Genomic DNA, 22,794 nt, shown 5'->3' on the forward strand with positions numbered 1-22,794 from the left:
CAGCCTGGGCGACAGAGTGAGACTCCGTCTCAATAAATAAATAAATAAATAAATATCCCCAAAGGCTCTTAAATATGAGAACTTTTTCAGTGATCCAAATGAAAAGGATCGAATGAAGTGGAATGACCAGATGGAAATAATCTTTTTTTTTTTTTTTTTTTTTTTTGAGACAGAGTCTCGCTCTGTCTCCCAGGCTGGAGTGCAATGGATGGCACTATCTCAGCTCACTGCAACCTCTGCCTCTCGGGTTCAAGCAATTCTGCCTCAGCCTCCTACGTAGCTGGGATTACAGGTGCCCTCCACCATGCCCAGCTAACTTTTTGTATTTTTAGCAGAGATGAGTTTCGCCATGTTGGCCAGGCTGGTCTCGAACTCCTGACCTCAGGTGATCCACCCGCCTCGGCCTCTCAAAGTGCTGGGATTACAGGTGTGAGCCACTGCGCCCAGCTGGAAATGATGTATTGAAAAGGATCAATGATCTGTGTTGCCAAGTCCAATTTGCCTCAAAGCCCTGCCCCGCTCCAGGGCTTGGGGAGGCTGGCCCAGTCCCCATTTCTGGCAAAAGAGAGAGGGGCAGCATTGAGCACAGTGTCTTTCCCCCAGCTGCATGTTTTGGCTTCAGTGGCCTGGGGATGGTCCCAATGGCACTGGGAACCCCGAGGTGGCAGACCTGCTTCTAACTCCATCTTCTTTCTGTCACTGCGCCCCCTCCACCCCTCCCCTCAGCGATTTGCATAACCAAATGATCAAGAGCATCAAAGGATTGCCCTGGCAGGGCGAGGACCCCCGTAGCCTTCTCCAGTCCCTCAGTCGGCTCCAGAAACCCCGCGCCTTCATCCTGTGAGTCCCCCACCAAGGCCCTGCTTACAAGTGCGACAACCGCCTCCCACTACTCCTGCGACCCCGGCGGGGCCTGCAGTCTTCCTAATTTGCATCGGCCACTAAAACCACAGTGCTGTCTCATGGCCCACCCCCAGCCATCACTAAATGCCAATCAATAACACCCCTGGCCTCTGTTTGCACTGTGGCCCAGGCACAGCCCGCTTCCCAGCACACGGGGCAGCTTCCCGGGAGCACTCCTTCTTCGAGGCATCTAATTTTCCACCCGCAAACGTGCCATCCTCCGTCTCCTCCCCATGCCTATCTGGCTTGCAGAGCAAAGCTTGCTCCCGCCTTTGCCACTGTGAGTTTGCAGAGAAGCCATCTGCAGCAGGGCATGCGATTTCCCCGAGAGGGTGGCCCTGCTCTCTGCAGGTGGCCACATAAGCCAGTCAGGAGAGCCCAGAAGGTGCATAAACCGGTTTGGGATCCCGACTGTTAGCACACTGTGGGATTGAGTAGTCTCTGCTTTCGGCCTGCAAATGGGGTAATGACTCTCATGCTTCCATTATGCTGACCCAGCACCAGGCAGGCAGCAGCCTCAGCTGACAAGACATCCACCTGCGGTCACCACATCTCACCTTTTAGTGGCCACTGGGGTGTGGGCTGGCTGAGAGCAAAGCTTGCACCTGCATGGGAGCCAATGAGAGCCAGTTTGTTTGTTTGTTTGTTTCTTTCTTTCTTTCTTTCTTTCGTTCCTTCGTTCTTTCTTTCTTTTTTTGAGATGGAGTTTCACTCCTGTTGCCCAGGCTGGAGTGCAATGGTACGATCTCGGCTCACTGCAACCTCTGCCTCCTGGGTTCAAGCGATTCTCCCACCTCAGCCTCCTGAGTAGCTGGGATTACTGACACCTGCCACTACTTCCAGCTAATTTTTTGTATTTTTAGTAGAGATGGGGTTTCACCATGTTGGCCAGGCTGGTCTTGAACTCTTGACCTCAGGTGATCCGTCTGTCTTGGCCTCCCAAAGTGCTGGGATTACAGGCATGATTCACCGCCCTTTTTTTTTTTTTTTTCTTTTTTAAGAGATGGGGGTTTCATTCTGTTGCCCAGGCTACAGTGCAGCAGTGAAACGATCACCGCTCACGGCAGGTTCGACCTCCTGGGCTCAAGCAATCCTCCTGCCTCAACCTCCAGAGTAGCTGGAACTACAGGTGCGCATTACCACACCTGTCTAATTGTATTGTTTGTAGAGGTGGAATCTTGCTATGTTATAGCCCAGGCTGTCAGGCTGGTCTCAAACTCCTGGGCTCAAGCGATCTTCCTGCCTCAGCCTCTCAAAGCACTGGGATTACAGGCATGAGCCACCGCACCCAGTGGGAGCCTGTTTCAAACTTCTGTTCCTTTTTTTTTTTTTTTTTTTTTTTTTGAGGCAGAGTCTCACTGTGTCCCCAGGCTGGAGTGCAGTGGCTCAATCTTGGCTCACTGCAACCTCCACCTCCTGGGTTCAAGTGATTCTCCTGCCTCAGCCTCCCAAGTAGCTGGGATTACAGGTGTGCACCACCACACCTGACTAATTTTTTTCTGTTTTTAGTAGAGATGGGCTTTCACCATGTTGGCCAGGCTGGTCTTGAACTCCTGACCTCAAATGATCCGCCCACCTCAGCCTCAAACTTTTGTCCTTGTTGTGCCTTATTTTACCCCACAGGGATTCAGGTGAAACTGAATGCAACCGCGGACAGCTAGGCATCTCACAGATCTGCAAGTTACCATCTCCTTAGCCGGTCTTCAAAAGGCACCAGGCCTTTTGAATAAATAAATATATTTACTTATTTATTTATTTTCCCCCTTGGTCTGCAAGATTCCATAAGGTGTCTTAGAACACAGGAGCTATCCCCTTCCTTACCTCGGCCAAAAGAGCAGCTTTGGGTTTTGGGGGGGGTTTTGAGACAGAGTCTCTCTCTGTCACCCAGGTTGGAGTGCAGTGGCACGATCTCGGCTCACTGCAACCTCCGCCTCCTGGGTTCAAGCAGTTCTCCTGCCTCAGTCTCTTGAGTAGCTGGGATTACAGGCGCCCGCCACCACACCTGGCTAATTTTTGTATTTTTAGTAGAGACAGGGTTTCACCATGTTGGCCAGGCTGGCCTTGAACTCCTGACCTCAGGTGATCCGCTCACCTCAGCCTCCCAAAGTGCTGGGATTACAGGCGTGAGCCACTGCTCCCGGCCAGCTTTGGTTTTCTTCTTTCCCACCAGCATGATCCTGAAAGGAGCTCCCACCCAGGCCCCATATTGGTTATTTTTCAGGGCAAGTCCCTGCCCTGCCAGCAGAGGGTTCCAGAAGGGCCTCTGTGGGCCTGCTTGGCATCTACCAGCACATGGCAAAGACAGCCTGGTCACCTGGTCACCACCAGGACTGCTCAGGCTCCCTCCGCCCCACTCGGCATCCTGCTGTGATTTGGGGGATATGTTAGTTCCTCCATAGCAAGCCCCGTTGGATGCATGTCCCACCCTGTAGATTCCTAGCCAGCCCCTCCTACTTCTCAGACATCCAAATGGCCCCCAGACTAAACGCTTTACTCAGCTTTGGGGCAGCCACCAGCGGAGTCCGGGTGCCGCCATCCCAGGGAAACTGGTGTCCACAGACAGTGGCTGAGGCACGCCACGGTGTGCAGCGTGGAGAGGTGGCGGTGGCCTTGTTGCACTTGCGCCTTCTCACTCTCTCCCCTCTCTCTGTGTCTCTCAGTCTAACCCGCCAGGCGTGGCTTGCTGAACTAACCCAAATCCCGACACTGTGTTCCTTTTGTTCACAAAACCATTTTTAATATTTTGACAGGAAAAGTAAAGGTATCAAACAAAAGCAGATCATTCCAAAGGTAAAAAAAAAAAACACACCCCGCGCGACACGTTCCAAGATATCTTGCTTCTCTGCCCGTCTTGAGAGCTTTCACTTCTGCAACTTCATTTCCTCCTCCTTCCCACTATCTCCCCCTCCCTCCAAGAAAAAAAAAAATGTTCTCGTGTTGAGATGATTTGGAGCTGTCCCTTTATGGGTTTCCCAGAAGCAGGGTCTGAGATGGGGTATTTGCACACACAGCGGCTTATGGAGGAGGGCTTACGTGAGAAGGCAGAGAGAAGGGGTGAGGGAGGAAGCCAGGGGCGTAAGCATAGCTGAAGTCTGGCCTCAGCCTGGTCCCATGGGGAGCTCTAGTGGGTTCATAGCACCACAGAGCTCATCCTGCCCCTACGTAATGGGACCCTTCCGTTTAACACCCCCATCTTCAGTCCCTGGCTACTGGGCTGCTTCCAGACAGGACAGAGAACCTCCCAAGCGCTCTGTCTCGTTTCCACATACAAGTGCAGCAATTTAGGAAATTTGCAAGAAGAGTAAGAATAGCCTTGCAGTCTAGTTAGCAGATGGGAGAGGGCTAATTCCTCTTGTCAGCTGATAGAACTGGCTGACACATGATGGTGGCCTGTCCGATGAGCTCATGCGGATGGCACAGAAATGACCTGGCCCTTCTTGACTCGAGTAATGTAAACTGTAAGAGCTATGCAGAGGAGAGGGACGGCCAGGTTCAGTAGCACTGGCTTCCTCTCTAACCCAGAGGAAGAGGAAATGGGGCAGCCACTCAGGCTGTGAAAGAGGCTGTCATCAGCCCTCCCGGAACCAGCGCTGTGTGCAAGGTGCAAACCCACCTCATTCCACTGGGCCCGCATCAATAGTGTGGTCCTGAGACCAAACCTAAGAGCTGCTGCCCGGGCACTCGCTGCGGGGACGCTGTTCTGCCCTGGCTTCGGGGACACCTGTGATGCCTCCCCGTGCCCGTGTGGGCTGTGGGAGGGCAGGCCGGACCCCATGTGTCTGTCCTAGAACCTACTGGACTCCAAGTCCCTGAAACTCATCATCAGCATGACTCTGCACGACCGCACCACCAAGTCCCTACTGCACCTGCACAAGAAGAAAAAGCCACCAAGCATCAGTGCCCAGTTCCAGGTAGGTGGAGCAGGAGAGGCAGGAGGTGGCGGTCAGCTCAGCCTCAGGCTTGTGTAGCTTCACCCGACACCGAGCACAGCCCGTCTCTAGTAAAAATACAAAAATTGGCCGGGCACGGTGGCTCAAGCCTGTAATCCCAGCACTTTGGGAGGCCGAGGCGGGCGGATCACGAGGTCAGGAGATTGAGACCATCCTTGCTAACACGGTGAAACCCCACCTCTACTAAAAATACAAAAATTAGCCAGGCGTAGTGGCGGGTGCCTGTAGTCCCAGCTACTCGGGAGGCTGAGGCAAGAGAATGGCATGAACCCGGGAGGCGGAGCTTGCAGTGAGCCGAGATGGCGCCACTGCACTCCAGCCTGGGCAACAGAGCCAGACTCCATCTCAAAAAAAAAAAAAAAAATACAAAAATTAGCTGGGCATGGTGGGCACCTGTAATCTCAGCTCCTTGGGAGGCTGAGGCAGGAGAATTGCTTGAACCTGGGAGGCGGAGGCTGTAATGAGCCAAGATCACGCCATTGCACTCCAGCTTGGGCAACAAGAGCAAGACTGCATCTCAAAAAAACAAAAAACAAAAAAAAAAACACTACATCCGTGGTCCCTTCTGAGGCTGACACGTTTCAAATCTCCAGAAAGCGTTTGTCTGGTCCTCCCCAGCTCCAGCCTTCCACCTGAGGCAAAAACAAGCACTGGTGGCCCTGGGACCATGGGGACCACATAACTCCCTCGAGGGTTTCCAGGGATAGCGCAGGCTTGGGTCAGAACGTCCAGCTGGAACCTCCTGTGTCCCACCACCAGGGACCCACATCTGTGCAGACCCCATCCACCCCACACTGATGCTAGAGCGTCCCAGGTCTCCTCCCACAGAACAGCGGCTGTCAGGGTCCCTGATTCAACCCAAATGCTTTCTTTTTCCCTTAACAGACATCCCTTAACAAGCTCTTGGAGGCGCTGGGGAAGGCGGAGCCCTTCTTTATCCGCTGCATCCGTTCCAATGCTGAAAAGGTGAGTTTCTCTAAGGTGTTTGGGAGGAGAAGGCCCATGCCAGACTCTTAGGGGTGTCGGTGTCCCTGCATCCAGCCCCAGCCTCCACGCAGTATGGGGGACGGTGCAGCAGTCCATCCAGAGGCAGCCGGGGATGGAGAATTAGCAGTGAGGATGGCCCAAGTGGCCATTTAGGAGCAGGGACATCATCCGGAACATGGAGAGGCCCAGAGAAGGTTTGATTAGGGAGCGACAGGTCAGGAGTGCTCTTCAGATACATCCCAAAGAGTAGCCGGTGCAAGGAGTCTACCAGAAGGCAGAGGCTGAGATTACATAGCAGAGTCTCAGAGGCACACACAGCCCGCTGCTCACATTACAAGTTTCTAGAGAGACCCTTGGAGCCCCCGTGGGACCACCAGCAGGGGCTCCAGGCTCAGCACTGGCACAGGCTTCCTTTACCCCAGAGGTCCACTCCGTCCCTGGGAGGACAGCTCGGGGACTTTGCCAGGGACTGAGCAGGGGTGTGGGCTCCCAGACAAATGTGAGCACACAGCCAGGCAGGAACCTCCCGCCAACTGTACCTGGGGAGATGCTCCGTAGTGCACCTTCTCTGCTCGTGGGCTATGCCAGCAGATGATTCTCTGTGATAAAACCCATTTTGTGCACTGGAGGGTGGCAGCATCCCTGGCCTCCACATCCACCCCCAGTCATGACAACCCTCCCCATTCTTTCCCGTTTGCCTTTGTTTGTTTTTGTTTGTTTGTTTGTTTTTGAGACAGAATCTCCCTCTGTCTGTCACCCAGGCTGGAGTACAGTGGTGCGATCTCAGCTCACTGCAGCCTCGACCTCCCAGGTTCAAGCCATCCTCCTGGCTCACCCTCCCAAATAGCTGGGATTACAGGTGCCCACCACGCCAAGCTAATTTTTGTATTTTTAGTAGAGACGGGGTTTCACCATGTTGGCCAGGCTGGTCTTGAACTCCTGACTTCAAGTGATCCACCCATTTCAGCCTCCCAAAGTGCTGGGATTACAAGCGTAAGCCACCGCGCCCAGCACCGTTTGTCTTTATAGCAACACCATGCCTTATCCCTTACTGCCCACCAGAGTGAAGTCCAGACCCCTGAGCTCCAGGCTTAAAGCCCACTGAGGCAGCTGCATTTCCAGCCTCTTCTCTCCCCTGGCAGGAAGCATCTCCCTGTGTCCCCATCAGACCCTTGGCTTCTTCCTTCTCCTCTGGGCCTCCACCCAGCTGTTCTCTGCCTGTTCCCTCCTCAGGACACAGCCCAGCATCTCCTCTCTCCTGGGACACCTCCCATGGGGTGCTGGGCTTTGTCCGCCCCATCACCTGGGTGTGACTCCTGACCCCAGACCAAGCTCTCCTCTCCACCGAATCCCCAGCACTTACTTACCCCAGTACCTGGCAGAGAACAGGCCCAGAACACTGGGCTTTGTCCGCCCCATCACCTGTGTATGGCTCCTGCCCCCAGACCAAGCTCTCCTCTCCACCGAATTCCCAGCACTTACCCCAGTGCCTGCCACAGAGAACAAGCCCAGAACAGATTTGCATTTGGGTTCTTTTTTTTGTTCTTTTCTTTTTTCTTTCTTTTTTTTTTTTTAATAATTTAAATGACTAGAGATGGAGTCTCACTATGTTGCCCAGGCTGGTCTCGAACTCCTGGCCTCAACTGATCCCCCCATCTTGGCCTCATTCCAGAAAGAGTGTCTGGAGCAAGGACGGACCCCTTGTCCAGGTGCTCCTGGCTGCCGTGCCATAGAACACTCCCAGGTCGGCTAGCCAGCACCTACGTGTGCACCCTGACCATGTCTGTGTCCCAAGAGGCAGTGGTCGCATGGGAAAGTGCTCTCATCTCACAGTTCCCAGGCCTGAGCCACCAACAGACTTGGGCATCCTGTCAGGTCAAGGCCACCTGCCTGATCTCTCGCATTCCCATTTCAGAAAGAGCTGTGCTTTGACGACGAGCTGGTCCTGCAGCAGCTGCGCTACACCGGCATGCTGGAGACCGTGCGCATCCGGAGGTCAGGGTACAGCGCCAAGTACACGTTCCAGGTAGGCCACAAGCACACGTACCTGGACACACCTGTTTCATGGCAAAGGCAATCACCCTCTTCCAAAGAGAGCTCCTTGCTGGAGTGTAAACCCAGCAGGTTGGCCAGGTGCAGTGGCTCACGCCTGTAATCCCAGCACCTTGGGAGGCTGAGGCGGACGGATCACCTGAGGTCAAGAGTTCAAGACCAGCCTGACCAACATGGCGAAACCCCATCTCTACTAAAAATACAAAAATTAGCCGGGTGTGGCAGCAGCTGCCTGTATTCCTAGCTACTGAGGAGGCTGAGGCAGGAGGATCCCTTGAATCCAGGAGGCGGAGGTTGCAGTGAGCCGAGATCGAGCCACTGCACTCCAGTCTGGGCAACAGAGCAACACTCCATCTCAAAAAAAAAAAAAGAAGAAGAAGAAGAAACCCCTGCCTCATGCCAAGAGCTAGTACCTGTGTCACCCTGAGCCCAAAGCCAGAGGTGACAGCGCCTGGTTCCCTTTCATGCTTTCCCTTCATAGCCCCAGGGACTAGAATGTAATGTGCCTCTTTTCTCATCCACTGAACAGAAATAGTGTCTTTCTAATCCTATGTGGATAAGAAAAGCAAAATTATAAAAAATGCAGAAATGCTGGTGTATTTTACCAATGCTTGGCCCTTAAATATTTGAAATAATAATTTACTCAAAAGAAATGTTCTGGGCGGGTGTAGTGACACACACCTGTAATCCCAACACTTTGGGAGGCCAATGCAGGAGGATCAATTGAGCCTAGGAGTTTGAGACCAGCCTGGACAACATAGTGAGACCCCGTCTCTGCAAAAAATTTAAAAATCAGCTGGGCACAGTGGCTCACACCTATAATTCCAGCATTTTGGGAGTCCAAGGCAGGTGGATCACTTGAGATCAGGAGTTCGTTACCAGCCTGACCAACATGGTGAAACCCTGTCTCTACTAAAAATACAAAAAAAAAAAAAAAAATTAGCCATGCATGGTGGGGCACACCTGTAATCTCAGCTACTTGGGAGGCTGAGGCAGGAGAATCGCTTGAACCCAGGAGATGGAGGTTGCAATAAGCCGAGATCACGCCATTGCACTGCAGCCTGGCCAACAAGAGCAAAACTCCGCCTCAAAAAAAAAAAAAAAATTAGCCAGACAAGGTGGTATGCACCTGTGGTCCCAGCTACTCAGGAGGCTGAGGTGAGAAGATCACTTGAACCCAAGTAGTTTGAGGCTACAGTGAGTTGTGACTGAGCCACTGCATTCCAGCCTGGATGGCAGAGCAAGACCCTGTCTCAAAAAAAAAAAAAAAAAAAAAACAACTAGAGGCCCAGTGTGGTGGCTCATGCCTGTAATTAGCACTTTGGGAGGGCAAGGCAGGCAGATTGCTTGAGCTCAGGAGCTTAAAATCAGTCCAGGCAACATGGTGAAACCCCGTCTCCACATAAAAATACAAAAGCCAGACGTGCTGGCATGCAATGTACTTCCAGCTACTTACGGGGCTGAGGCAGGAGGATTGCTTGAGTCTGGGAGGTTGAAGGTGCAGTAAGCCATGTTTGCACCACTGCAGTCCAGCCTGGGCAGCAGAGCAAGACTCCGTCTCAAAAAAAAACATGTTCCTCCAGCTACAATCTAACTCCCCCACAAGTCCTAGACTGTAAGTCCCATTGCAAGGGTGACTGTGGTTCCCAGCCACCTCGACCATCTAAAAGATCTAGGACCTTGTATCTGCAGTGGTCTTTCTTAAGATTACAGACTGTTGGCCGGGCGTGGTGGCTCATGCTTGTAATCCCAGCACTTTGGGAGCCTGAGGCGGGCGGATCACGAGGTCGAGACCATCCTGGCTACCACGGTGAAACCCCATCTCTACTAAAAAAAATTTAAAAATTAGCCAGGAGAGGTGGCGGGTGCCTGTAGTCCCAGCTACTCGGGAGGCTGAGGCAGGAGAATGGTGTGAACCCGGGAGGAGGAGCTTGCAGTGAGCCGAGATTGTGCCACTGCAGTCCAGCCTGGGTGGCAAAACAAGACTCCGTCTCAAAAAAAAAAAAAAAGATTACAGACTGTTGACCTGGCATGGTGGCTCACACCTGCAATCCTAGCAGTTTGGGTCACATGACCCATTTACCACTGCACCCAGCTGAGAACCCATTTCTTTGGTTTTTTGTGGGGGGGAGGGGGGGTGGTGCAGAGCCTTGCTCTGTCGCCCAGGCTGGAGTACAGTGGTGTGATCTTGGCTCACTCCAACCTCCACCTCCCGGGTTCAAGTGATTCTCCTTCCTCAGCCTCTCCAGTACATGGGGTTACAGGCGCCTGCCACCATTCCTGGCTAATTTTGGTAGAGACAGGGTTTTGCCATGTTGGCCAAGCTGGTCTTATTGGTTGAGCTCAGGAGTTCGATACCAGCCTTGGCAACATGGCAAAACCCTGTCGCTACAAAAATATTTTTTTAATTAGCTGGGCAGGGTGGCTACAGGACTATGTGCTGTAGTCCCAGCTTCCAGGGAGACTGAGGCAGGAGGATCGCTTGAGCCCAGGAGGTCAAGGCTGCAGTGAGCTGAGATCACACCACTGCACTCCAGCCTGGGTAACAAAGTGAGACCCCGTCTCAAAAAAAAAAAAAAAAAAAAACCAGACTATTTCTTTTTTTTTCTTAAGACGGTGTCTCTCTCTGTCGCCCAGGCTGGATTGCAATGGTGCAATCTTGGCTCACTGCAACCTCCGCTCCCAGGTTCAAGTGATTCTCCTGCCTCAGCCTCCCAAGTAGCTGGGACTACAGGTGTCTGCCACCATGCCCGGTTAAGTAGAGATGGGGTTTCACCATGTTGGCCAAGCTGGTCTTGAACTCCTGACCTCACGTGATCCACCCGCCTCGGCCTCCCAAAGTGCTGGGATTACAGGCGTGAGCCACCACACCCAGCCCAGACTATTTCTGAAAGCCTGAAATTTTAGATTTGTCATTACCATTCCCGTCAAACCCAACTTCACCTTAACCAGGGTCATCAGATCTCTGTCTCCTCATCGCTGGCCAGAACACTCACCTAGATTCTCCTTTCTCCACCCAAATAACCTAGGATTTCACTGAGCAGTTCCAGGTGCTCCTGCCCAAGGATGCCCAGCCCTGCAGGGAGGTCATCTCCACCCTCCTGGAGAAAATGAAGATAGACAAGAGGAACTACCAGATCGGGAAGACCAAGGTCAGCGCTCCTGCCCCTCAGGGCACTGCAAACCCACACCCTGCCTTCCATCGCACACCATGTCTCCCCAGGCCCCCAGGGCCACTCTCTGAAACATACAGGGCTCTGTCTAGGAAATGCATTTCTTGGGACCCAGCAGAGCACTGCACCTAAGGGATAGGGGCCACCCTGGCTGAGCCCCACCTGCTGTTCTTCAGCAGGGCTCAGCAACTCCCTCCGCGTCACCTGTTTATTGCTGCCTCAAGGTAGGAAAGGGACGATTGTGCTAACTGGCAGGATTTAGGAGATGGTCAGTCCCCTTTACGGTATCAGGCAGGAGGTGGCCTGCACTTGTCCTCCCTTTCAGAGACTGTCTCCCATCTCTGGGCATGTGTTTGCCTCTTGCTATGGGAGCATTACTCAGCCACCCTTGTTTAACAAGTGCCAAGGTCAGTCCCCCTGAAGGCCTCACCTGGTGTAAAAATTCCCTTCCAGCCAAGCGAGGTGGCATTCACCCAGAGTCCCAGCTACTTGAAAGGCTGAGGTGGGAGGATCCCTTGAGCCCAGGAGTTTGGGACCAGCCTGGGAAACATAGCGGGACCCCATCTCTATACAATATTTAAAAATTAGCCAAGCGTGGTGGCATGCACCTGTGGTCTCAACTGCTTGGCAGGCTGAGGCAGGAGTTTGAGACTGCAGTGAGCCATGATTGCACCACTGCACTTCAGCCTGGGTGACCAAGTGAGATCTCATTTCTTTTTCTTTTTTGTTTTTATTTTTGAGACAGAGTCTCGCTCTGTCGCCCAGACAGGTGGTGTGATCTCAGCTCACTGTAACCTCCATCTCCCAGGTTCAACTGGTTCTCCTGCCTCAGCCTCCAAGCAGCTGGGATTACAGGTGCCCGCCACCACACCTGACTAATTTTTGTATTTTTAGTAGAGACGGGGTTTTATTACAGGCACACACCTGTAGTCCCAGCTACTTGGGAGGCTTAGGCAGAAGAATCGCTTGAACCCGGGAGGCGGAGGTTGCAGTGAGCTGAGATCGGGCCACTGCACTCCAGCCTGGTGAGACTCCATCTCAAAAAAAAGGGGCCACAGCCAGGTGCAGTGGCTCATGCCTGTAATCCCAGCATTTTTGGGAGGCCAAGGCGGGCAGATCACTTGAGGTTGGGAGTTCGAGAGCAGCCTGCCCAACATGGTGAAACCCTGTCTCTACTAAAAATACAAAAATTAGCCAGGCCTGGTGATGGGCACCTGTAGTCCCAGCTACTCGGGAGGCTGAGGCAGGAGAATCACTTCAACCCAGTAGGCGGAGGTTGCAGTGAGCCGAGATCATGCCACTGCACTCCAGCCTGGGCGACAGAGTAAGACTCCATCTCAAAAAAATAATAAATAAATAAATAAATAAAGCCCTGGTTGGTCAGCACACCAGCCTGGGTCTCACTCTGGAGTGGGCTATGCAGACCTCCCAGGCACAGAGATGATGTCAGGGTCAGTGCAGCTGACCCCACCTGACCCCGTGCCCACCAGGTCTTCCTGAAGGAGACGGAGCGGCAAGCCCTGCAGGAGACGCTGCACCGGGAGGTGGTGCGGAAAATCCTGCTGCTGCAGAGCTGGTTCCGGATGGTGCTGGAGCGTCGGCACTTCCTGCAGATGAAGCGGGCCGCCGTCACCATCCAGGCCTGCTGGCGGTCCTACCGGGTCCGGAGGGCGCTGGAGAGGACTCAGGCTGCTGTGTACCTCCAGGCTGCATGGAGGGGCTACTGGCAGCGGAAGCTCTACCGGCGCCAGAAACAGAGCATCATCCGCCTGCAGAGCCTGTGTCGGGGGCACCTGCAGCGCAAGAGGTGAGCAGAGCCGGGCCACGCTCCTCGGAATATTCTAGAAGCCAAAAAGGTCACTCACCAAATTGCTGCCCGTGATATACCATCTGGCCTATGGCACTAAGGGGATGTCATTCTGGACACAGGGAAAGGCTGGTGGGAAACCAGATGCCTAGGCACTCATGGGCTGCAGAGAAGTGCTCCAAGGCTGGCAGGCAGCACTCAGGGACAAAGCCCTGCTTTGCCATTGGCTGCACCCATTCTCTGCCCAGGGACTCCCCTGTACCTGGATCGGTCAGGGAACACCTGGATTCAGGGTTGGAGGGGCTGCCTGGACCAGCCCAACACTCACATGGAGCTGGGGCATCCACCGGGCACAGAGAAGCCCCCAGGAGGATATCAGCAGCTCCCGTGCCAGCACCCACAGCTCCTAGCCCAGCCCCTCCCCGACCTAGGCACCCTGTGCACCTCTCCCCTGCCCACACAGACCCAGCTCTGCCACGAGTCAGGTCCCAGCTCCCGGAGCAGGCCCTACCCACACATGCAAAAGCCTCCTAGGCCAGGTGCAATGGCTCATGCCTGTAATCCCAACACTTTGGGAGGCCTAGATGGGAGGATCGCTTGAGCACAGGAGTTCAAGACCAGCCTGGCCAATATAGCAAGATGCCATCTCTACACAAAATTAAAGACTTAGCCAGGTGTGGTGGTACACACCTGTAATCCCAGCTATTCAGGAAGCTGAGGTGGGAGGATCACCTGGACCTGGGATGTCAAGGCTGCAGTGAGCTATGATCACACCACTGCACTCCAGCCTAAGTGACAGAGCCAGACACTGTCTCTAAAAGCAAAACAGGCTGGGCATAGTGGCTCACACCTGTAAGGCCAGCACTTTGGGAGGCCAAGGCAGGCAGATCACATGAGGCCAGGAGTTCGAGACCAGCCTAGCCAACATGGCAAAACCCCATCTTACTAAAAATACAAAAAGTTGCCAGGCTTGGTGGTGCATGTCTATAATCTCAGTTACTAGGGAGGCTGAGACACAAGAATCACTTGAACCCAGGAGGCAGAGGTCACAGCGAGCCAAGATCGTGCCACTGCATTCCAGCCTGGACAACAGAGCGAGACTCTGTCTCAAAAATAAAATAAAATAAAATAAATAAAAACAAAACAAAAAGCCTCCTAGAAAAAGACCCAAGGGAAAGCCCACAGTGGACCCCAAAGGAGTTTGAGGCTTCTTAACAGAACCCACCCACCACAGCCCCAACAAGGGTCCTCTCCCCTAACAAGGCAGCCAGGCAGACGCAGGGCAGGGGTATCTGTGACATTGAGGGGGCACCACCCTCAGCCTCCTTTCCTGATCGAGGAGATTCCTGCTTTCCAGAAGCATCTCTCAGGGCCACTGGGCACAGGCGAAGCCCCGTCTGCAGCCCGCAGGCTGGGGGTCCCATCGGAACTCAGTGGGAGGTGGAGGGAGTGTTTGTTTCTGAACCAGCTGTCTGCTTTTTCCTCACTCCAGCTTCAGCCAGATGATCTCGGAGAAGCAGAAGGCAGAAGAGAAGGAGAGGGAAGCCCTGGAAGCCGCAAGAGCAGGCGCTGAGGAGGGCGCGCTGGGTCAGGCGGCTGGCGGGCAGCAGGTAGCTGAGCAGGGGACGGAGCCAGCAGAGGATGGCGGGCACCTGGCATCGGAGCCTGAGGTGCAGCCAAGTGACAGGTCCCCCCTAGAGCACTCCTCACCTGAGAAGGAGGCCCCAAGCCCGGAGAAGACTCTCCCACCCCAGAAAACCGTGGCGGCCGAAAGTCACGAGAAAGTCCCCAGCAGCCGGGAGAAGCGTGAGTCGCGTAGGCAAAGAGGTCTGGAGCACGTCAAGTTCCAGAACAAACACATCCAGTCCTGCAAGGAGGAGAGTGCCCTCAGAGAACCTTCCAGAAGGGTCACCCAGGAGCAAGGGGTAAGTCTCCTGGAAGACAAAAAGGAGAGCAGAGAAGATGAAACCCTTCTAGTCGTAGAGACAGAGGCTGAGAACACATCTCAAAAGCAGCCCACAGAGCATCCCCAGGCCATGGCAGTTGGCAAGGTCTCTGAAGAAACCGAGAAGACGCTGCCCAGTGAGAGCCCCAGGCCTGACCAGTTGGAGCGGCCGACCAGCCTGGCCTTGGACAGCAGGGTCAGCCCACTGGCCCCCGGCAGCGCCCCCGAGACCCCCGAGGACAAGAGCAAACCATGTGGCAGCCCAAGGATTCAGGAAAAGCCCGACAGCCCCGGAGGCTCCACGCAGATCCAGCGGTACCTGGACGCCGAGCGGCTGGCCAGCGCTGTGGAACTGTGGCGGGGCAAGAAGCTGGTGGCCGCTGCCAGCCCTAGTGCCATGCTCAGCCAGTCCCTGGACCTCAGCGACAGACACCGGGCCACAGGGGCCGCCCTCACGCCCACAGAGTAAGCCCCACACCCTCTTTTGTCTGAGCACCAGGGTCCAGGCCAGGTGGGCAAGGCCAGGGGCAGTGCCACACATCCTGGAAACACGTGTAATCATGCCCAGTGGGTGTGCGGGAGGCCTGAGGGAGGAGGACGAGCAGGACATGCTAAAGACCAAGTGAAGACAAGGCAGCCAGCCAGGGCCCAGGCTGAGACCTGGAGCCTTGAGGGGTCCCCAGAAGGAGCTGTGCTCACACAGAAAGGCCCCGGCCTTGAGAGAGGTGGCTCCTCAGGTCAAGGTCCCTGCCGCCCAGAAATCTTGGGCCTTGGTTTCTAATTGGTGAACAGGACTAACTGCACTCCTCGGGGTTAAAAGAGCAGGGGCTTGCTCTGCCTGAGCCTTAGTAAGCCAAGTGTCGGTGACTTGGAATCTCCAGCTCCCTCTTCCAGAGGGCCTGCAGGACCAAAGGAAAGAAATCAGGGAGGAGACAGGCCTTCCCTGCAGCAGGCCTGCTCAGCCTCCCACTGCTCGTATTGGGGGCCAGATCATTCTCTGCGGTGGGGGCTGTCCTGTGTATCATAAGATGGTGAGCAGCATCCCTGGCCTCCACTTACCACATGCCAGGAGTATTATCGATAGATGATGGATGGAGGGAGGGAGGGAGAGAGAGAGGGAAGGATGTGTGGGTGGGTGGGTGGGTGGGTGGATGGATGGATGGAAGATAGAGATGATGGAAGGATGGATGGAAGGAAGAGAGATGATGGAGGGATGGATGGATGGAAAATGATAGAGGTGATGAATGGAAGACAGATATAGGTGATGGATGGATGGAAGATACACATGATGGATGAAGGGATGGATAGATAGAAGACAGGTAGTAATGATGGATAGAGGCATGGATGGAAGGATGATACAGATGATGGGGAGATGGATGGATAGAAGATGGGTAGAAATTAGGCTGGGCGCGATGGCTCATGCCTGTAATCCCAGCATTTTGGGAGGCCAAGAGTTTGAGAGGAGTTCGAGACCAGCCTGGCCAACATAGTGAAACCCTGTCTCTACTAAAAATACAAAAATTAGCTGGGCGTGGTGGCGCATGCTTGTAATCCCAGCTACTTGGGAGGCTGAGACAGGAGAATCGCTTGAACCTGGGAGGCAGAGGTTGCAGTGAGCCGAGATTAAGCCACTGCACTCCAGCCTGGATGACAGAGATGAGACTCCGTCTCAAAAAAAAAAAAAAAGTAGAGATTACGGATGGAAGGAAGATAGATGCCGATGATAGATGGATGGAAGGAAGATAGGTAGGTAGAGACAATGGAGGGATGGAAGATAGGTAGAGATGATGGATGGGTGGGTGGGTGGATGGATGGATGGATGGACAGACAGAAGGATGGGTGGATGGCTGGAAGATAGAGATGGAGAGATGGAAGGAACATAGAGTTGATGGATGGAGGGATGGATAGATGATAGGTAGATTATGGATGGGAGGAAGATAGAGATGATGGAGGGATGGATGGGTAGAAGATAGGTAGAGCCGGGTTCGGGGGCTCACACCTATAATCCCAACACTTTAAGAGGCTGAGGCGGGTGGATCACCTGAGGTCAGGAGTTTGAGACCATCCTGGCCAACGTGGCGAAACCCCGTCTCTACTAAAAATACCAAAAATTAGCTGGATGTGTTGGCGCATGCCTCTAATCCCAGCTACTCGGGAGGCTGAGGCAGGAGAATCACTTGAACCTGGGAGGCAGAGGTTGCAGTGAGCCGAGATCACACCATTGCACTCCAGCCTGGGCAACAAGAGCAAAACTCCGTCTAAAAAAAAAAAAAAGATAGGTAGAGATGACAGATGAAGAGATGGATGGAAGACAGATAAAGAGGATGGATGGGTGGAAGATAGAGACAATGAGTCAATGAGTAGAAGGATGGATGGATGGATAGATAGACAGATAGATGATAGATAGATAGATAGATAGATAGATAGATAGATAGATAGATAGGCAGGCAGGCAGGGTCTCTTGGGCTAAGGCAAGGTTTCCTACCCTCCACACTCAACATCTGGGGCTGGCTCACTCTCTGGGGTGGAGACCATTCTCTGTAGGGTATTGAGTAGCATCCCTGCCCTCCACTCACCAGAGGCCAGAAGTACCCACCCACTCCTTTCCCCCCACCCAAGTGGTGACAACCAAAACTGTCTCTAGACATCGCCAAGTGTCCCCTGGCGGGGGCAGAACTGCCCAAGTGAGAACCCAAGAACCACTAAGACAAGAAAATGCCACTGACTCACCCTAGTCAGTAAAAGCCATGTTTCTGTGATCTCGCAGGGAGAGGCGCACCTCCTTCTCCACGGGCGACGTCTCCAAGCTCCTCCCGTCCCTGGCCAAGGCTCAGGTAACAACAACATGGCAAAACCCCGTCTCTACTAAAAATACAAAAATCAGCCAGGCGTGGTGGCACGTGCCTGTAACCCCAGCTACTCAGGAGGCTGAGGCGAGAGAATCGCTTGAACGCAGTGGCAGGGTAGAGGTTGTAGTGAGCCTCGCGAGACCAGGCCACTGCACTCCAGCCTGGGCAACTAGAGTGAGACTCCGTTTCAAAAAAAAAAAAAAAACCAAAAGCAGGAAGTGAGGTCGGTGGATGGAGTGTAAATGCCTGCAGGGGCTTCCCCATCTAGCACAGGACTGCCAGCCTTTCCTTAGCAGCCCCTCCCTGCACCGTCTTGCAGCCTGCAGCAGAAACCACGGACGGAGAGCGAAGTGCAAAAAAGCCAGCTGTCCAGAAGAAGAAGTCAGGTGACGCATCCTCCCTCCCAGACGCAGGGCTGTCCCCGGGCTCTCAGGTCGACTCTAAGTAAGTATTGGGCTTGGGGGAAACTCAGGCCACCAGAGGATGCCCGGGGTCCCTGCCAGGGCCTCGCAGCAGTGTGGCCTCCTAAACCAATCACATTTACAAAGCACGTTCGCAAAGGCATTTGCTCAGTAGAAACTGAATGGGGAGGCCAGGCACAGTGGCTCACGCCTATAATCCCAGCACTTTGGGAGGCCGAGACGGGTGGATCACTTGAGGTCAGGAGTTGGAGACCAACCAGGCCAACATGGTGAAACCCCATCTCTACTAAAAATACAAAAATTAGTTGGGCATGATGGCAGGCACCTATAATCCCAGCCACTCGGGAGGCTGAGGCAGGAGAATCGCTTGAACTTGGGAGGTGGAGGTTGCAGTGAGCTGAGATCATGCCACTGCACTCCAGCCTGGGTGACAGAGGGAGACTCCGTCTCAAAAAAAAAAAAAAAAAAAGCCTCTAGGGCAGGATCCTTCCTGCCTCTTCTGGCTTTTGGGGGCTCCAGGTGTTCCTTGGCTTGTGGCTCCATCACTCTAATCTCTGTCTCTATCGGCACTTGGCCTTCCCCTCAGTGTCTGTGTTTTCTGTCTTCTGTCCCTTAAAAGGACACGTGGCTGAATGGATGCAGTGGGTCACGCCTGAAATCCCAACACTTTGGGAGGCCAAGGTGGGATGATCACTTGAAGCCAGGAGTTCAAGACCAGCCTGGGCAGCGTGGCAAAATCTTGTCTCTGCAAAAAAAATTCCAAAAATTAGCCAGGCAGGGTGGTGCATGCCTGTAGTCCCAGCTACTCAGAAGGCTGAAACAGGAGGATCCCTTGAGGCCAAGAGATCAAGCCTGCAGTGAACTGTGATCATACCACGGCACTCCAGCCTGGGCAAGAGAATGACATTCTGTCTCAAAAAAACCTTTTTTAACTTAAAAAGATAATGAGCTAGGCGCATGGCTTGTACCTATAATCCCAACAACTCAGGAGGCTGAGGTGAGAGGATCGTGCTCGTGAGGCCAGGAGTTTGAGGCTGTAGTGAGCTATGATCACACCACTGCACTCCAGACTATGTGACAGAGTCACACCCCAACTGGAACAAAAAAGAAAAGAAAAGAAAATGGAGTCCCCCTGTGGCTTCTGTTTGGTATCCTTCTTTCTTCACGTAACTCCCCTACCAGTACAAAGAAAGGGCTATTGCTCTTTATAAGATGATCCTGGGTTTTTTTGTTTTTTGTTTTTTGTTTTTTGTTTTGAGATGGAATCTTGCTCTGTTGCCCAGTCTGGCAGTCTGGAGTGCAATGGCTCAATCTCAGCTCACTGCAGCCTCCACCTCTCAGGCTCAAGCGATTCTCCTGCCTCAGCCTCCCAAGTAGCTGGGAGTACAGGTGTGCACCACCATGCCCAGCTAATTTTTTTTTCTTTTCTTTTCTTTTTTTTTTTTTTTTTTGTATTTTTGGTACAGAAGGGGTTTCGCTATGTTGCCCAGCCTGGTCTCAAACTCCTGGGCTCAGCTGATCCACCCACCTCAGCCTGCCAAAGTGCTGAGATTACATAGGCGTGAGCCACCATACCCAGCCAGATCCATTTTTGTTTTTGTTTTTTGTTTTTTTTTTTGAGACAGAGTCTCACTCTGTCACCCAGGCTGGAGTGCAATGGTGCGATCTCAGCTCACTGCAGCCTGCAACCTCCACCTCCTGGGTTCAAGCAATTCTCCTGCCTCAACCTCCCAAGTAGCTGGGACTACAGGAACCCACCATCACGCCCTGCTATTTTTTTGTATTTGTAATAGAGACAGGGTTTTGCCATGTTGGCCAGGCTGGTCTCGAACTCCTGACCTCAGATGATCCACCCGCCTGGATCTCCCAACGTGCTGGGATTACAGGCATGAGCCACCATTGCCAGGCCAGATCCTTTTTTGAGTCAGGCAATGATAGAGCATTTGCCATGTGTCCAGTCACAGGGAGGCTGGGCCTCACGTCCATTTTCATTTCAGACTTAAAAGAAGCCACGTACTTTCTCCTGCAGATCCACGTTTAAGAGGCTTTTTCTGCATAAAACCAAGGATAAAAAATACAGCCTGGAGGGCGCGGAGGAGCTGGAGAATGCAGTGTCCGGGCACGTGGTGCTGGAAGCCACCACCATGAAGAAGGGCCTGGAAGGTTGGTAGCCTGCAGCCTCAGGGACAGACAGTAGAGCCACCAGTGCCCCTGGAGACATTCACTGTCCCCAAACGGGGCCTTGAGTTGGCTGTGGGCCAAGCCCTAGGCACAGAGCCAGGGGTTTCTGGCCCTGGATGAAGGCGTGCCATAGGAGGTCCCCTGCATCCTCCCCCTGAACCCACCCTCACCGGCTGCTTCCTGTCCCCCCTCAGCCCCCTCCGGACAGCAGCATCGCCATGCTGCAGGTGAGAAGCGCACCAAGGAACCAGGAGGCAAAGGGAAGAAGAACCGAAATGTCAAGATTGGGAAGATCACAGTGTCAGAGAAGTGGCGGGAATCGGTGTTCCGCCAGATCACCAACGCCAATGAGCTCAAGTACCTGGATGAGTTCCTGCTCAACAAGGTGGGATCACTAGGCGAGAGCCAGGGGCATGAGGCCCGGTCCCCAGGGGAACCATCACAGCCAGGCATTGTTTTCTGAAACACACACCACAGGGTTTAGCAGGTCAAGAATACAAAGTCCAGGCTCAGGCCGGGGACAGTGGTTCATGTTTGTCATCCCAGCACTCTGGGAGGCTGAGACGGGAGAATCACTTGGGCCCAGCAGTTCAAAACCAGCCTGGGCAACAGAGAGACCCCATCTCTACAAAAGGTTTAAATATTAGCTGGAGTGGTGGTGCACACCTGTAGTCCCAGCTCCTGGGGGCTGAGGCAGGAAGATCGCTTGATCCCAAGAGGTCGAGGCACCATGAGCCATGATCGCAGCACTGCACTCCAGCCTGGGTGACAGAGCAAGACCCTGGCTCAAAAAAAATAATAATGCATATTTGGTCTCAAAGCAAAGATTGATGAGGCACTGTGTGCAACAGAAGTGGAGGCGAACAAGCTGTGGCTGCCCTCAGGAGGGTTATACCCCATGGGGGTGAGGGGTGGGCAATCCTGCAGCAGATAGAGCTACATTTGGGAGCTGCACAGCGGGCACAGGGGGCCGATGGGGACACAGAAGGATCAGGAAACCCTGCTAGGAGTAGAGGCATCTTGAAATGACCAGGCCATTCCAGGCATCCCCATCCTAAGGTATGGCTGGGTGTTGAGCCCCTGTGTGGGGCAGCAGGAAGGGCCTGAACTGACCTGTAGCTCTCATCTAGGGGGGGATTCTGTCCTCCAGGGAACACTGGCAATGTCTGGGGACATTGGGGTTATCACAGCCTCAGGGGAGGGCGCTGTTGGCATCTGGTGGGTGGAGGCCAGGGATGCTGCTTAACCTGCTGTGGTACACAGGGCAGGCCCCAATGTGGAGAGTAGTCCTGCCCTCAGTGTCAGTGGCTTTAACTCTGGGTTGACAAGATGAGAGACCAGGCTTGGCCAGAGGGACTGGATTTTATCCCGAGAGCCTAGGGGATGACTTAGGATAGAAGTGACCCCTTGGGCACCTCCTCGGGTACGCAGGTCCCCAGGCCTGAGGCACGCAGGGTCAGCTCCTCTCCCCTTCCAGATAAATGACCTCCGTTCCCAGAAGACGCCCATTGAGAGCTTGTTTATCGAAGCCACCGAGAAGTTCAGGAGCAACATCAAAACGATGTACTCTGTCCCGGTATGTGGCGGCCCGGCCTGCAGCCTTTCCCATACCCTGCTCAGACCCGTCATTCCCATCCGCCCCTTGCCCAGGCCTGCAGGGTGACGTCTAGCATTCCCACAGAACGGGAAGATCCACGTGGGCTACAAGGATCTGATGGAGAACTACCAGATCGTCGTCAGCAACCTGGCCACTGAGTGTGGCCAGAAGGACACCAACCTGGTCCTCAACCTCTTCCAGTCACTGCTAGATGAGTTCACCCGTGGCTACACCAAGAACGACTTCGAGCCAGTGAAGGTGGGCAGCCCAGCATGCCACGCCCACCTGACATGCCACGCCTACCCATGCCTCACCATGCTTATGCCACACCCACCCATGCCCTGCCCATACCACGCCCACTGTGCCATGACTTGATCCACTTACGCCATGCTTACCTGTGCCTCGCCATGATCACTTATGCCACACCCACCTGACATGCCACACCCACCCATGCCATGCCACGCCTATGACGTGCAACATGCTATGCCTACCCATCCCTTGCCATGATTACATGCTATGCCCACCTATACCATGCCGTGCCCATTTGTGCCACATCTACCTCCTGGTGGGGAGCCCTGCACCCTCCCCAACAGAGCCTCACTTCTGGGTCTGGGGTGTCTGAATGGGGGCGTTAGGGACAATGATGCCACTCCAGGTGAGGGAGGGTTCAGGGTACCCACACGCCTGAGTTATGGGGTGCCAGGGGTGGGTTGGGGCTCTTCCCAGGGGGGCCCCCGCCAACCTCCTCCTTGTGTTCCTCACAGCAGAGCAAAGCTCAGAAGAAGAAGCGGAAGCAGGAGCGCGCTGTGAGTAGGCTGCACATAGATGAGAGTCCGAGCAGGCGAACATTGGCAGGAGCATGCACGTGTGTGTCAGTGTCAATGTGCGCATGGGCCCGTCTGCACGCGTATGTGTGCGTGGACACGTG

The 22,794-nt window shown here is 53.9% G+C and overlaps 1 protein-coding gene across 2 annotated transcripts in view; it reads left to right on the top strand.

Annotated features, from left to right (window-relative positions):
• MYO9B (myosin IXB) overlaps nt 1-22,794 on the top strand; it is a 138,026-nt gene that overhangs the window by 105,007 nt on the left and 10,225 nt on the right. For both annotated transcript variants that reach the window (XM_055372082.2, XM_055372084.1), the window contains exons 15-29: nt 727-840; nt 3,654-3,693; nt 4,692-4,814; nt 5,739-5,819; nt 7,756-7,866; nt 10,922-11,044; nt 12,556-12,872; nt 14,365-15,282; nt 17,585-17,651; nt 17,986-18,110; nt 20,118-20,251; nt 20,464-20,654; nt 21,747-21,845; nt 21,951-22,124; nt 22,631-22,672. In XM_055372082.2, the coding sequence (XP_055228057.1) occupies nt 727-840; nt 3,654-3,693; nt 4,692-4,814; nt 5,739-5,819; nt 7,756-7,866; nt 10,922-11,044; nt 12,556-12,872; nt 14,365-15,282; nt 17,585-17,651; nt 17,986-18,110; nt 20,118-20,251; nt 20,464-20,654; nt 21,747-21,845; nt 21,951-22,124; nt 22,631-22,672 (2,659 nt within the window). The remainder of the gene's footprint in view (nt 1-726; nt 841-3,653; nt 3,694-4,691; nt 4,815-5,738; nt 5,820-7,755; nt 7,867-10,921; nt 11,045-12,555; nt 12,873-14,364; nt 15,283-17,584; nt 17,652-17,985; nt 18,111-20,117; nt 20,252-20,463; nt 20,655-21,746; nt 21,846-21,950; nt 22,125-22,630; nt 22,673-22,794) is intronic.

The sequence above is a fragment of the Gorilla gorilla genome, chromosome 20 (genome assembly GCF_029281585.2).
Source record: "Gorilla gorilla gorilla isolate KB3781 chromosome 20, NHGRI_mGorGor1-v2.1_pri, whole genome shotgun sequence".
NCBI classification, from domain to species: Eukaryota; Metazoa; Chordata; class Mammalia; order Primates; family Hominidae; genus Gorilla; species Gorilla gorilla.